The 16,644-nt window shown below is 43.2% G+C and overlaps 2 protein-coding genes across 2 annotated transcripts; both read left to right on the forward strand.

The window, feature by feature from the left end:
• Positions 1-200: 200 nt before the first annotated feature.
• LOC124672841 (mitotic checkpoint protein BUB3.2-like) lies at positions 201-9,444 on the forward strand. The gene is made up of 10 exons (XM_047209006.1): positions 201-296; positions 424-557; positions 868-950; positions 2,703-2,972; positions 4,494-4,569; positions 4,735-4,815; positions 4,898-4,976; positions 5,080-5,180; positions 5,278-5,336; positions 9,413-9,444. Exons 1-10 carry the CDS (start codon positions 201-203, stop codon positions 9,442-9,444), a joined length of 1,011 nt encoding a protein of 336 aa, XP_047064962.1.
• A 2,056-nt stretch (positions 9,445-11,500) lies between these two features.
• Positions 11,501-12,537, forward strand: LOC124670119 (zinc finger protein 1-like). Its single transcript, XM_047206624.1, has one exon. The coding sequence runs from the start codon at positions 11,567-11,569 to the stop codon at positions 12,239-12,241; it is 675 nt and encodes a 224-aa protein (XP_047062580.1). The 5' UTR covers positions 11,501-11,566; the 3' UTR covers positions 12,242-12,537.
• Positions 12,538-16,644: the final 4,107 nt, after the last annotated feature.

Here is a 16,644-nt window from a genome sequence, read left to right on the forward strand (position 1 = left end):
CCCCGCTCTCTGCTCCACGGCTCGCTCGTTGCCAATTCGAAAAATTTCGATCCCCTCCGCATCCTAGTCCTCCTACCGCGAAACGCAGCAGCCTAGGCGGCCAGGATAACCACCGCCTCCTCCGGTGGACGCACCCCGCCATGAGCGCGCCCGCCACCGGCCCGCCGCCGGTCGACGGTGGCGGCGGCCGCCGCATCGAGATGGGCAGGGAGCTGGCGCACCCGCCAAAGGACGGGGTCTCCAACCTCCGCTTCTCGAGGAGCAGCGACCGCCTCCTCGTCTCCTCCTGGGAGAAGGTGAGTCCCCATCCTCGCGCGCGGGCCTCCTGCTTCTTCGAGGAAACGAAACCCTAGCTCCCCGAGTTTGACCCGTTGGGTTCGATTGGGGCTTGGTTGCGCGTGCGCGCGCGTTCGCTCCTTCCAGACGGTGCGGCTCTACGACGCTCGGGCCAACGAGCCGGTGGGGGTGGTGTTCACGCACAAGGGCCCCGTGCTGGACTGCTGCTTCCACGACGACGACTCGGGGTTCAGCGCCTCCGCCGACCACGTCGTGCGAAGGTGATGACACCGCGCGATCGCCTGTTTACTTTCCCGTCCCGTTTGATTTGTGATTTCCTGGAGAGATTCCGAGATTGAACGATTGGGGACGCAATAGAGCTTTCGCACCCCGACTCCCGAGTCCCGAGTAGAGATAGAGATTTGCATATGCGCATTTGTGATGTTAAAGTGGGTCGATAGGGAGTAGTGGATTTTGGACCCAATTTCCCGCAGCATTATTAACTCGATTTAAATTTCAATTTCATAGAAATTGAAGCGCAACTGATAGCACGTATGTTTGGGGAACTGTTTTGTTGTCTATATACTGCAGGCTGGCGTTTATTGCTGATAGCAGTTATCGCTTGGGAAGCCATGTTGGTCCAGTGTCCTGTGTGGAGTACTCCTACGACCAAGGTACTTGCTTAATTGCTTTTGCCGAGAAGTGCTACTGTGTTGTCAAACTTCAGTTTCTGAATAACATTGCTAGTTTACTGAATCCATGTTTCCTGTTCCTAGAGATGGGTTAATTAAGTCAATAACCTTGTCAGTCTGACCACAAATTGCAATAGTTCAACTGTACTGCTTTGCTAGTTGAGTTCATCATTTATTTGTTCCTGGTGCTGGGGTAAGACTATCATAATTAGCTTCATGTAAAACTAGTCTTCAGTCACCGTTCAACAATAGTTGAATTCTTTTTGTGTATTTCACTTATCCTTACAGATGTAGTATTCGATAAATATCAGTTCCATGTACTTGCTTATGATCCACCTTTTGTATTTGTCGCTCAATTCCCTACATTGTTCACCTGCCCCTCATTCAATAGTTGTTCACCAACACCCAAATCCCATGTGAGAAGCTGCAAAAGCCTAGATGACATCTATTGAATGGATATTGAAAATCTTAAGAGGGCTATCTGGTTGGCTTGGTCTTTACCAATAGACATGCAAATTATGCAATTACATGAATACTGTGCAAGACAATAGTGATATATGGCATTAAGAATTCACAGGTTATTATGTAGGTTGCAAAGATTTGATGTTTCTTGCGTTTATTTAAATCAATTTAACTTTTGTCGCGTGAAGCCGTGAACAATGTTGTGAGTTTACAAGTCCTACGGCGCTGGAAACATTGAAATCCTGTGATCTTTTATATTTATGCTACTAAAATCTACAGCTGTGTTGCATTTGACCAAAAAAATACTTGGAACTGATAAGTTCATGTCTTATACTAGTCCCTCCTGCCCTAAATACTTGTCGCAGATTGTACTGCTTTGCTAGTTGAGTTCATCCTTTAGTACTTCCTGGCGACAAATAACATAATCATGAAAAACTAGTCTTCAGTCACCGCACGACAATAGTTGAATTCCTTTTTGTCTATTTCACTTGTCCTTATAGATTGAGTGTTCGATAAATATCCATTCCATGTACTTGCTTATGATATCCACCTTTTGTATTTGTTGCTCAATTCCTACATTCTTCATCTGCCCATCATTCAGTAGTTGTTCCAGAAAACCCAAATGCCATATGAGAGGCTGAAAGAGCCTAGATGATATCTATTGAATGAATATTGAAACTCTTAGGATGATAGCTATCTGATTGGCTTGGCCTTTACCAACAGACATGCGACTTTATGATACTATGCAAGGGAATGGTGAAATATGGCATTAAGAATTCAGAAGTTCTTATGTAGGCTGCAATGATTTGAAGTTTACTGCGTTTATCTAAAACAATTTAACTTTTGTCGCGTGAACTATACCATGAGCTTACAAGTCCTACATCACTCGAAACATCCAAATCATGTGATCTTCTACGGTTATGGTACTAAAATCTACAGTTGTATTGCATTTGACCCCCAAAAAAACTTGGAACCGATAAGCTCATGTCTTATACTATTTCATTTTGTAATCAGATATATAGATTACTAGATGCATGAGGTAGCATGATACCAAAAGGTTAGGTGAATATTTTGCCCTATTAGGGGGCTCAGACACTTATAGTATGTATGAAAAATTCAGTAAATCGGATATATTAGTTAAAATATCTCACTTACAAGTGGACCTTGCATTTCCCGTACAATCATAATTCACTAATTAAGTCTTTTCCAGATAATTTGTCACTTCTTAAGAATAATGTGAAACATCAATGCTTGTAATATGTCTTATGTCAGGGCAAGTTATCACTGGCAGCTGGGATAAGACTATAAAGTGCTGGGATCCAAGAGGTGTTAATGGGCCGCAAGAGCATGCACTTATTGGGACACATAACCAACCTGAACGTGTATACTCACTTTCATTAGCAGGATATAAGTTGGTTGTTGCGACAGCAGGAAGGCATGTGAATGTTTATGATTTGCGCCGTATGTCTGAGCCTGAGCAGCAAAGGATGTCTTTCCTGAGTTATCAAACACGCTGTGTTGAGTGTTATCCAAATGGAACTGGTAAGACTTTGTTATTATAATTCTGCTAACATGCAATATTCTATATTCCTGCTAAATACTATTTGCATGGTTTGAACCTTCCTTTTGTTATTTTTATAATACACAAAAGATGTGCTAAGATGATATAAGTTTACTTTCTTTGATATTGAGATCCTTCTTGTTCATTTGGAAAGGCACCGTGAAACTGTTAACATGTACTGCTTCTTGAAGCTTGTAATAAATTTGTAAATGGTTGTTGTTCCTATTATCTTTGTGTTCATGCATATGCATGCAATAGATAAATTGCTTGAAATTTCATGCAACCATGTGATCATCATTTGAATGCAGGTTATTTCAGTAGATGGATAGGTTTTTTCAAACTCTTTTGTATAGATTATCATTTAGCTCCATTGCTTCTTCTTAATCTACATGATACTTGTAAATTATTATCACTTTATCCTATGATTGTATATTTTCTGATTTTTTTTTACTTTGAATTGTTCAAAGGTGTGGAGTATATGTGAGTTGTGATCTTGATTCAACTATTGAAAGTGCAGTAACTGGTCAACTGGTTTGGAAGTTTGAAATTCTCTATACCATCAGCATACACAAATTTATTCGAAAGCATGACTTTCTACAGTCTCCTTAATTCTCGTTAACATTTAGCATGTTAATCTCCTTCAAGATACTTCCTCCGATCCGTAATAAGTGCCGGGGATTTAGTTCAAATTTGAACTAAAGCTCCAACACTTATTTTGGATCGGAGGGAGTATTGTTTTCCTGTAGTAGAGCTTAAGAAAATATCTATCTCATAATGAAGATTCACAGCACAGTCTGAATTTAAAATATCTTTTGAGAATTTTATAATGCCAGCAGCATTTCTGTCACTATGTTATAAGTATATTTGCTGTAAAAAATGGTTTGCAGTACTATTAAGAATGAGATTTTTTCAAGTGATCTCAATTAGTTTCTTAACTCCAGTGCACCACTGCTGGTTTGACTATGGGCGCCTCATATATTTCTATTTGGTCCTTGTGGGTTAATGGTTGATGTCCTTAATTGATATCCACATCAATGGGATCTTAATTGTTCTATGGCGTATCTAACCACACTTTGTAGTTTTTTTACCTTCTCATATCTGATGTTCAGATTCACTTGGCATGGTAGTGTAATTATACACAGTAATAAAATTAATGGATAGTTTCTTAGACTTGTTTAGGGCTCTAGCCTTGTATAAGTTTAATTCCACACATAAAATGTAATTCATAGACAATGGCGTGTACTGAAGTCACAACATTACTGAAGTAAGCAACAAAAAATAAATGGACTTTGGGATATTCATGCGCAAACTAGCTATAATGATCATCGTTATGAACTCTAGTCTCTAAGTGCATTTATCATTTTACCTTTTTTTTTTTGAAAAGGCGAACGGAGCCCCGGCCTGTGCATGAGTGATGCACACAGCCTTTCTGGGCTTAACATTTATCAGTACATTCAGCAAAGTGTCTTATAATTTAAGGTTTAGTCTTAACTTCTATGTAGGATTTGCTTTGGGTTCTGTGGAAGGACGAGTTGCAATGGATTTCTTTGATCAAACTGCAGCTGGTCTCTCTAAGAGGTATATCTATGTCGCAAAAGATAAAAGGTCACTTGTATTGGAGTTTTACTGAAGATAATGGTACTGTCGTTGCTGTGTAATTGTCTTCTTTTCTACATCAGGTCACTTGTGTTCCACCTTTGCACCTAGCTAGATGCTTTTCCATTAAGCGTTTATTCTCATCAGGTATGCTTTCAAGTGCCATCGATTGAATGAGGGCCGACGAATAGTTGTATATCCTGTCAATGCAATTACATTTCACCCAAGGTAAAATGCCCCTCGTCTCTTTCTCTCTCTCGTACTGTTGTGAACCTGCAGTTTCTTTAATGGCCTCATCTAATATATGCAGCTATGGAACGTTTGCCACCGGTGGAGCTGATGGATTTGTATACACCTGGGATGGAGAAAGCAAAAAGAAGTTGTTTCAGGTTCTTCTGGACCCGCGATTTATCTGTCGAACAATTAGTTATCATTCTGTGTCAGGAATGCAGAACTCAGGCTATCTGAATTTTTCTCTGTTTTCGATTGCAGTACCCCAAGCACGAAACTAGCATTGCTGCGCTGTCTTTCAGCAGGGATGGCAGTCTGCTCGCTGTTGCATCCAGTTACACTTACCTAAAGGGAGATATAGAGTAGACCAAAGTTTCGCTATAACCTGGAACATTTTGCCTGCCATTCAAGATGGAAACCACTGAACTGTCAATTTGACCGTTTCTTTGAATTTTGCAGCCATCCGCCTGATAAGATCTTTATCCGCGATGTCAACGACTTGGAAGTAAAGCCGAGGCGCGCGACAAATCTTGCACCGCCACAGTAGGGTCGCCATCATCTTTGAGATGAAGTACTGCCGAGTGAGGTGTGTTTTCTTCAACAGGTTGCTTGTTCCCGCTTTAGTTCTGAGGCTCGCTGGGGGTATATTGGGACGCGTGTGCTTAGTCTTGGCTGAAGCTGTGGATTCTGTTGATATGAACCTGGCCTATGCTCCGTTACAGTAATACAGTCAGTGTTAGGATTACTGATATACTAGCAGTCCGGTTGTATAGCATATGAACACTCCGAAGAAAGTTGTAGTCCCACGAGGATAAATCACTATAGTTACCATTTACACCAAAGATGCAAAGTTGTAGTCTCTCGACAAAATTGTAATCTCTGAACTGGGTTCACCCTGGAATGTTGACCCCAATCCAATCATCAGTAGCTTCCTCTTAAGAAGTGAAAGAAATCTGGTCATTTATGACACATATCCCACTGGATCAAACAATCTGGTATAGTTTTATCATTTCGACAGCATAAGTAGCGACTCGTGGGGATTATTCTCCGCGGAGACGATTAGGGGAGCACCTTGTGGATCTGCTCCCCAACAAAGCGCCCTACTTAAGCGTTTGTAGTCGAGTACTCCTGTACATATGTGGGATCGACGCCAAGCTAGTAATTAAGAGAGGCCACAGCTCATGCTGTTTCTCATTTTCTATCAATGCCGCATATGTACATTATACAGCAGTATCATTCTGTGATGTTCCCCACATCCGCACGTCGAGAGTGAGTGGCACAGCTGCAGCTATCAATAAGTACACTAGTATATACGTCTGCGTATATAGATCTTCTTATGTGGTGTGATATACTGCCTGGAGTATATTATTGCCCGAAGTGATCACTGAGAGCTAATAATTGGGCCTCGCCATTACTGTCGCCGCGTTCTACTACTATAAACGAGCACGCCACTGCACGTACGGTCACCCGCTCGCTGGTACCTACTGTCTGTTTGTTTGTCCACACGTTGCTTCACGTTTCTTCTCAAATTGGGCAAATGTTCTGTCTGTTGATTAACCTGGCAGCGACATAGCTGGGATAATTAGTGTAGTACTAATACGATGTTATGAGCATTCATTGCTGAGGACATGTACATGTGCTGCGGTGTTTTGCCACATACTAACAAGTGTTAAACTAATTTATTTTCGAAAAAGAAGTGTTAAATTATTGGATTATGGGGCATCGGAAAGTTCGATCGTGATCTTTTTGAGTTTAAACTGCTTGGTAGAATGGCAGGTTTGTGGTGGGCTCGTTGAAAAATAATTTAAACAGATCCAAGATGACAGATATTGGATCCTTAATAAAAAAATTGATAAAGGGAATCGGATCCTTAATTTGGGAGATTTACTTACACATGCAGTCGACTAGGTAGCATTACCCAGACAACATTGTTCTGTTGTTAGAGTGAAAAGTAAGCAGCATTACCAGGTCGTGGAAGCCCAGGAACACCGAACTCCCGTACACACATACCTGGCTATTTAAATTTAAATGTTCTTTGTAGTCTCACTAATTTAATATCCGCTAGAATTCAGCATTGTCGAGATTATTTTTCATCGGGGCCTAGTCTTTGATCTCTACTCTAATTTCAACTTGTAGCTCACATAAACGTCTAGGAAGAATTTTGATCTTTCCTCCCAACATTGTGCGGCTTCGTAAAGCTTAATTCAAATTAATTTGTATGTGCGAAAAACCTTCACTCATTCGGAAAGACAATGCTGGTAGACCGGCTGGCTAAATTATCGCCAATGCTTGAGTCAGTCTATGATACGATCATTCGTTGCTGAGGATATGTACATGTGCTGCGGTGTTTTGTCATCACATACTAAGTGTTAAACTATTGTATTATGGGTTATCGGAAAGTTGGATCGAGATCTTTTTGAGTTCAAAGAGGTTGGTAGAATGGAAGGTTTGTGGCGTGCTTGTTGAAAAATAATTGAAACAGATTCAAGATGATCGATATCAGATCGTTAATTTCTATGTGCAAAAAACCTTCACTCATTCAACGTCGGTAGACCAGCTAGCTAAATTATCCCCAAAGCTTGAGTCAGCCTATGATACGATCATTCGATGCTGAGGATATGTACATGTGTTGCGGTGTTTTGTCATCACATACTAAGTGTTAAACTATATATTGTATTATGGGGTATCGGAAAGTTGGATCAAGATCTTTTTGAGTTCAAAGAGGTTGGTAGAATGGCAGGTTTGTGGCGGGCTTGTTGAAAAATAATTGAAACAGATCCAAGATGATCGATACCGGATCGTTAATTTGGGAGATTTACTCACGCATGTGGTCGACTAGGTAGCATTACTCATGCAACATTGTTTTGTTGTTAGAGTGAAAAGTAAGCAGTATTATCAGGTTGTGGAAGTCCAGGAACACCTTACTCCCATACACAGATACCTCGCTATTTAAATTTAAATGTTCTTTGTGATCTCGCTAATTTAATATGCTAGAATTTGGCATTGTCGAGATTATTTTTCATCGGGAGCTAGTCTTTGATCTCTACTTTAATTTCAATTAGTAGCTCACATAAACGTCTAGGAAGAATTTTTTTCTTTCTTTGTAAAGCTTAAATTCATACAGTATTAATTTCTATGTGTGTGTCACGAAAAACCTTCACTCATTTGGAAAGATAACGTTGGTAGGCTGGCTAGCTAAATTATCCCCAAAGCTTGAGTCAGCCTATGATACGATCATTCGTTGATGTGAGGATACGTACATGTGTTGCGGTGTTTTGTCATCACATACTAAGTGTTAAATTATTGGATTATGGGGTATCGAAAAGGTTGATCGAGATCTTTTTGAGTTCAAAGAGGTTGGTAGAATGGCAGGTTTGTGGTGGGCTTGTTGAAAAATAATTGAAACAGATCCAAGATGACCGATATCGGATCGTTAGTGGGAGATTTACTCACACATGTGGTCGACTAGGTAGCATTACCCAGGCAACATTGTTCTGTTGTTAGAGTTAAAAAAAAGTAAGCAGTTTTACCAGGCCGTGGAAGTCTAGGAACATCGTACTCCTATACACACATACCTGGCTATTTAAATTTAAATGTTCTTTGTAGTCTCGCTAATTTAATATCCCCTAGAATTCGACATTGTCGAGATTATTTTTCATTGGGAGCTAGTCTTTGATATCTACTCTAATTTCAACTAGTGGCTCACTTAAACGTCTAGGAAGAATTTTGATCTTCCTTCCCAATACTGTGTGGCTTCGTAAAGCTTAAATTCATATTAATTTGTATTTGTTTGTCACGAAAAACCTTCACTCATACGGATAGACAACGCTGGTAGGCCGGCTAGCTAAATTATCCCCAAAGCTTGAATCAGCGTATGATACGATCATTCGTTCCTGAGGATATGTACATGTGCTGCGGTGTTTTGTCATCACATAGTGGTGTTAAACTAGCTAAATTATCCTCAAAACATGAGTCAGTCTATGATACGATCATTCGTTCATGAGGATATGTACATGTGCTGCGGTGTTTTGTCATCACATACTGGTGTTAAACTATTGGATTATTGGGTATCGAAATGTTGGATCGAAATCTCAAAAAAAGGAAGAGAAGTTCGATCGAGATCTTTGAGTTTAAAGCGGTAGGAAGAATGGCAGGTTTGTGGCGGGCTCGTTGAAAAATAATTGAAACAGATCCAAGATGATCAATATCAGATCGTTAATTTGGAAGATTTACTTGCACGTGCGGTCGACTAGGTAGCATTACCCAGGCAATATTGTTTTGTTGCCTTGGAATTCGCGTCCATGTTCGAGTGAAAAGTAAGCAGTGCTGCCAGGTCGTGCAAGTGCAGGAAAGCCGTACTTCCGTACACGCATCCTGATACTTGGCTATTTAAATAGTTCGGTTAATTTCGTTGCGTCGAACTTCTTCTATAGTAATTTTATATTTCTGCTGCAATTCGACAACTAGCGGCTCACATAAACGGGTAGGGAGAATTTCCACCTTTCTTCCAATATTTTCTGCCTTAGTAAAGCTGAAATTCATATCAATTTACCGTCATTCGGATAAACAACGATGGTCGGCCGGTTAGCTGTAGCTAAATTATTCCCAAAGTTTGCGTCAGCCTAGAGCGGCTCTGCGACTGTGAGTCGTTAGACTACCACGGTGCCGTACGTCGTGGAGCTCGGCAGCGGATCGACGGGCCCGGCCCCGTGCGCGAAGGCTCTCGTGGCAGGTGAGGTGTCTCCTCCCATGCAGCACCTGGAGCGCCCACATCCAATAACGTGCCTGCTCTCCCGCAGCAACTACCACACTGCCACGTCACTGCCACACGCGCTCGGCGCGGCCGGAGACTTTTGTCACTGTCGTGGTAGTTGATCGCCGGTAACACCCTGGGCCGCGCTCGCCGGCTCGTGGCACCTGCCGCCGGTCGCCTAGTGGCAGGTGCTGGTTCGGCCGTCTGTCGACGTGGTGTCCAAATGGTTTGGCATTTGCTTGGGGCAAGCATGAGATCAGAGTGTTCACTACATGCCCAGTGCTCTAGCTTGTGGCGCTGTCGCCCATGCTTATCATCCTCTCAAGTTTTCTATAGTTTTGTTTTTTTCCTTTGCAAGTCCAGATGCGTATACCGGTCTCAAAGAAAAAAATAAGATTATAATTTATAATTCTTATGTGTAGTAGAAAAGGTAAATTTGTTCGTGTTTATGCTTGTCCGTTCCATCCAATTTTGCTTCTTGGATGAGGCACGCATATTTGTGTCTCAAACAAAGAAACTAAATTATGCGTATCTTGTTAGGGAGTCGGCATATTTATCATGCATTCATTATAAATTTTACCGTGTTATGGTTACCTCTTCCATCTAATTTTGTTCTTCTAAAGTGCATATATGTGCATTTGTGTCCCAATGAAATAAATTAAGTATTTATCAGCCATCATAAATTTGATCCTTTTTATCGTTGTCCCTTCAATTTTCACTCAACAGTTCAGGTACGCGTATCAGTCTAAAAATGGAAAACAATCTTGAATGGATATAGTTCGAAAAGGGAGGCGCGCTATTTATGTTCTATCAAATTTGATCTTGTTTGCTGTTCTCTTCCATCCATGCTTATTGGTCTCGTGAAGAAAAAAAAACTCAGACATATATAGTTTGAAAAGAGAAACAAGTATTTGTTCAGGGCGCCTCTTTGGACTATAGGAATTTCATACAATTTTTTGTAGGATTTCAGTCCTTAGGAATTTTTTCCTATGGATTGCATTTGGCAAAAGAATGGCGGTATATGGATTAGATTTCTATGCCTCAGTTCCATAAGAATTTAAACATCCACTCCAACCTCCTATTTATACTCAACTGAATAGGATCGAGTCTCTTTTCATGTGTGTTGGATCTGTTTCATCCAAATAACCATTATGTACTTTTCACGTGTTTTACAATTCCTTGTTTTGCACATCGAGACCTATGGGATTCATGTGTTTTCCTATTCATGCGTGTTTCAATCCTATGGCCCGTACATTGCCGTCTAGTCCTTCAAATTTGTACTTCAGAATTGCTGATGTAGTGAAATGTGTATGGTACTTGAGTACCGCGCTTCGTTTCAGGAAAGGTGTATTTTCTATGTATGTATATATAGTAAAGTGACTTTTATCCTTTTATTGGGTCGTTTGTATATTTATGATTATGACAAATTAAATGGAAAGATCCAGCGAGCACTAAATCTTTTTCTCGGAGAGGATCTGTCCTCCATCAATGCACCCATATCTTCCCAGAAAGCAGCAGGGACGTGTCGGAAGAATACCAAGTACGTCAAAAAGAACAAGCATGTATGTACTCCTACATACATGCCCTTTGTGGCTTTGTCGTACGTAACGAACGCACGTCTTATCCCTCACGAACGCACCGGATGACACGATCCCAGACCCAAACATCGCCCCAGCCGTCAGATCTCCAAAATCCACCCGATGATGACTTGACCACCAAGTCACACACACGCACGGCCTCGCGGCTGGGCCCCTCTCGCCACGCTTACCGCTCGCCGCCCCGCCGCCTGCGTAGCAGAAGGAGACCATCACCACCACAGTGCCACACCCCGCAGTCCGCACTACCCTCACTTCCCCCAGCCACAGCCACAGCCACTATATATGGCAGCCTCCGCCCACGCCTCCCTCACCCACACCCACCACTCTCCTACTTGTCCACCTCCCCCTCTTCTCCTCTCTTCTCTTCCGCCGGTCAACCCAGCGTCCGTCCCGATCCATGTCGCTCGACGAGGTCTCCCGCAAGTCCCCCGCGCCGCCGGCGTCCCCGCCGCGGATGGACTCGTGGGCTCGAGGCGGGCGCCGCACCAAGCGCCGTGGCGGCGCCGGGAGCGGCAGCTTCGGCGGCGGCGCCGAGTCCGACGACGAGTACGTCGCGCTCTGCCTCGTCATGATGGCGCGCGGCGTCCGCGGCGACGCCGACGAGGACTTCGCCGTCGTCAAGGGCGTGGGCGTTGCCGCCCCGAGGAGGCCGCACGGGTACGAGTGCTCCGTGTGCGGCAAGGTGTACGCGTCCTACCAGGCGCTCGGCGGCCACAAGACGAGCCACCGGAAGCCGCCAGCACCGCCTGCGCAATCGGCGCCCGCGGGCGGCGGCGACGAGGCCTCCGCAGGCGGCGCCGTCGCGGAGGCGAGGGTGCACCGGTGCTCCCTCTGCGACCGCACGTTCCCGTCGGGCCAGGCGCTGGGCGGGCACAAGCGCCTGCACTACGAGGGCGGGGCCGCCGCGGCCGAGGCCCTCGGCGGCGGCAAGGACAAGGAGGCCGCCAAGGCCAAGGCGGCCGCGCTGCTCAGGGACTTCGACCTGAACCTCCCCGCGGCGGCTTCCGAGGCCGAGAGCGGCCCGCCGGAGGCCAAGAGGGCGCGGACGGCGATGCTTCTGGCAGCAGTCTGATCGGCGGCGGCGGCGCGGTTTAGGTTTTGGTGGTTTTTAGGATAGGTTCATTTCGATTATTGCCATTTGGTTGATTGCTTGATTTGTTCTCTGCCTCCGGACGGGAAATTGTGCGCTGGTGGAGGGTGTTGATATGGTAAGCGCAGCCAGCGTTTGCGTGGCGCCGTGGTGTTACCGAAACTTTACTTTGCCCGTGGTTTGACTCTCGCCGTCGGATAAAGAAATCCGACGGCTAGCTGGGATCGGACTTTCTTGTGACCCTTGGTCAAAACTATATAAAGAAACTTTCCTTCTTCCATTTTGTTTCCAACTTCAATATTTGTCTGGGTGTGAAAGTGAAAAACAAACTTTTTTTGCAGTGCAAAACTACAGCTACCTTGTAGGAGTTCACACAATACACCATCAAGGAAAGTAATGTGGTTGCGTATGATCTTTGCTGGTTTTTACTCATTAGTGGCCGTGTAGTGCCCTGATTAACACTGCAAGCTACACGCGGCTGTTAAAGAAGTGCGTGTTTACATGGACAGGGACACGGCCATGGACGCCGCATTGACCTCTTAAACTCAGGAAGGTTACACCCGGCCGTAATCAATCTTAATCGTTTCGACAAGTAACCTGTAACCACCACACCAAAACTCCATTGGCCTTCAGTTACAAGTTAAACAAAGGAGAGCAGAGCATACCTAAAACAAAAGTCAACTGAATGATCAATTGGCAAAACCTGTTGGCTTTCTGGAAGCTGATAAGACTTGATAATTTCCGGTGAGTTCATGACTGATTCAGCATGGATCAAGTGGCCTTGTTGCATGAACCTTCTTCCAGCAGCTCCCATCATCCATCGTAATTAACTTTTTGGTGAACTGCGTCTCAGTTCAATGCATAATATGTTACGACCTGTGACCAGGACTTTGCAACATAAATCTAGTTAAGTGTATATATATCTACCATTCTACCTCCTTGTTGACGGCTTTGGATATGGATCAAGCAGAGCTGAAGCAACTAATCGACAAAGACAATTGTTAAGTAGTGGTAGGAGTACTAAGAGTAGCGAAGCAGAGAGGTCACGTCGACCAAACCAGGGGGCGACCTGCCTGGCTGCCTCAGAATGAAGATATGTAGTACGTACGTGCGTGCGTGACCGGGCTCGATCGGGGTGTCGTTGTCGAGATGGATGGAGCCGTGAGAAGCATGCCTCGGCTCTAGAAGCCAGGCCAACGCGGCGGCGTCGACCGGACGCGTGGACTCGGCCTCCGGCTGCCGACGGCAGGTGTTGCATGCGCCAAAGCGTGCTACGAACGAGCTCGTAAGAACTTGTGATGTGCCGGTCCTACTCCTTCTCCGGAGTCCAGAAAAAGATTGCTCTCCTTTTCTAGTTTGCTGTGTAACCCGGCCAATGTTGTTTCAGGCTTTCGGCTGTGTATATTGCTAGATATATAAAGTATGTTACCCGGAAAAAAATACAGTATATGGCAGTGGCTATCTCGGTTGGGAGTGGTGTTTTGGAACATGGGAGCATATATTCCCTTTATTTTGAAATGCATCTTACATATATTTGGAATTTCAAAAAATTTGGAACAAAAAATTCTCACGCTTCATGTGCTACATGCTCACAAAATTGTTTCATAAAAAATCAACTTGTCATGTGACATGTGTAAAAAAGACAAAACTCAGTGCTAAAAATAACATAAGATGAGTTTTCTCTTTTTACATAGACCACAAAATTTTTAGTTTTTCGTGAAACTTGACGAACTTACATATATTATGAAGATGTACATGTAAACGTTTTTGTCAGAATTTGTCAACACTTTGAAATATGATTTTTTGGTAGAGGGAGCATATGCACCCATGGGCCGAATTAAATTTCCGCTTTATTATGGTTTAAGTTGAATTATATTACATGTGTCCCATAAATAGATGTTTTAGATTTGTATAAATCTGACGAATGGATAACTTCTTTTGAGTACTTGGAGAACAAAGTATGTGAAAGACCAGAGACAGTGAAACCTAAACTAATCCTGCTGCAAATGGGGTCCTGACACGGCGCGGAGCTGGAGGCGATCTCGGTAGCACGAGCCTAGGTACGGCTCCTCATGTTCATCATCTTGATGTGATCATATCGTGGTTGTGGTGTCAGTACGGGCACGTGGTATGGGCGCGCTCCGCCCAGCCTGATCTATGATATATTATAATTAGGGTTCCGACCCTGTTGAGATGTTGGTATGGGCGCGTGGTATAGCGGTGTCCGGTCGTACGAGCACTCGCCGAACTCTTTGATGTTTTTTGTGTTTTTTGTGTCTTAGTTTCTTGACTTGGTACGGGCGCGCGGTACGGCGTCATCCAGCTGTACGCGTGCTCGCCAAACTTTGATGGTTTTCTAGAAAAATGTTAATTTTCTCGGCCGGGTTCTGGAAGTGGTATGGCCGGGCCGTACGACGGGACCTCGCCATATTGATAGTCACCAGACTCTCTGAACCCAACAAACATTGGTATTTTCTTTGCAACTTTTTTTTCTTCAACTTGAGAATTCAGTTAAGTGCTCCAAGCAGCAGAAAAATGTTAAATAGCACTGTTCAATATATGTCCACATAAAAAAAATTGATAACTAGGAGCAACTTAAATTTTTCTATTCTCTCCCTTAAGATCATTTGAAGACTCTTTATTCTAAATAAAAACAAAACAAATTAAAACTAAAACATTCATGCAAACTTATTTGCATGGGTTGCCTCTCATAAAGCTCTTCTATTTTCGGTCGTTTAGCTCGACCGTGATGGTGATCATTTGGGCCCGGCGAGTGGAAGTACCACTCCAAAATAGTTGGCTTTCAAAGTGATAATCTCATCTTCATACTTCTTGTTCTTCCTTTTCCTGGGAAAATGCACAACAAAAGGCTCCCGAGAGGGTAATTCAAATCTCACATTTCCCTCATAAAGCTTTAACAGTTCTTAAAAAGGGTATAGCAAGGATTATAGGTGTTGTTGGATCTGCACGCATGTCGACAATCACAAAATCAATGAGTGTTGGGCACCCTATAATTTGTATAACAATATTTATCTTAATGCCTACAGCTTGTTGGTGCATGTAAAATGCATACATGAACTTTGTAGTTTATTGATTCTTATTCCCACATATTTGCATCATATGTAAGGTTATAATCATGTTTTATATTGATTTATGGGATTTTCCAAAGTCCCCCCTTATTTTTGAAATCTGTGTTTTGTGTATTTTTAACTTTCAGGGACATAAACGAACTCAATTGATCAGGGGTTTTTTGAGGCACAATATTTCTCGAAGAGAAGGAGCTTGAGCACTGGAACCTCAAGAGATGAGGCATGGGGAGCCCAAGTGCCGTTGCCACAACCCCTACCCTCTTTCCCTCTTCCAGCATCGTCAATCGTCCGTCTTCATCTCCAGATCATCAACTTTACCTAAAAACGACTATATTTTAAAGGGTCTAATATGCATCTTGAGAGGAGAGCATCGCAGAAACACCGAGACAGAGAAACAGAGACAGAACGAGTGAATATTGGAGGGGAGACTCCGCCGGAGGGATCTCCACCATCATACACGACTGTCCCAAGCACCGTAGGGTGACCTTGTCATGTTTGCGTTCATGCGATCAATAACAGGGTTATTGCAGTACTTGTAGCAGCAACTATTTATTAGAAAGTTCGTGCCAAAGGAGCTTTTCAAATGGCAATCACACAACCCCGCAGCCACATTGTCAGTGCTGCCACGTACCCAAAATTGTGTTTGGAAATATTCTACTCTATAGGTTACAAGTATGATGGTATTTGAGAGAGATTAAAAAATTTAATTTGGAACACTCCTTTTTTACCTAACCCTAGGAGTATTATGAGAAAACTCAAATAAAATTTTGTTTCATATATACTTCTTTTTGTTTCACAAATTTAATTCAGTTTTAGTTAAACGTAGCTACTACTACTCCAGCATGAGTACTTAGTGCAATAAACTACAGCATGAAACCTAGCTACTCCTACTCCAGTAAGAATACTTAATGCAACAAACTACGACAAGAACACTAGGTTAAAACCAAGCTACTTGATGGCAACAACTCTGTGTGTACCAATCGTTGGGACTCCAAGTGCAGAGTGTTGTTGAAAGGATCGTATGCCGCACCTAGAGGGGGGTGATTAGGTGTTAACCACTTTTGGCTTGACACAAAGGTAAATTCTCTAGATATGCAACTATGTGAATTTAGCTATATGACAAGATCTACAACTAAGCAAGGTATAGCTAGACAATATATAATAGAGCTATTAAGGATAGAGGTAATCGAGAGTGGAGCACGTGGAGACACAGAGATGATTCTTGTAGTTCCTTCCTTTTGAGGGGAAGTACGTCTACGTTTAGAGGAGTCTGGTCGCCACGACGGCCAGACCAAC

The sequence above is a fragment of the Lolium rigidum genome, chromosome 7, assembly GCF_022539505.1.
Source record: "Lolium rigidum isolate FL_2022 chromosome 7, APGP_CSIRO_Lrig_0.1, whole genome shotgun sequence".
NCBI classification, from domain to species: domain Eukaryota; kingdom Viridiplantae; phylum Streptophyta; class Magnoliopsida; order Poales; family Poaceae; genus Lolium; species Lolium rigidum.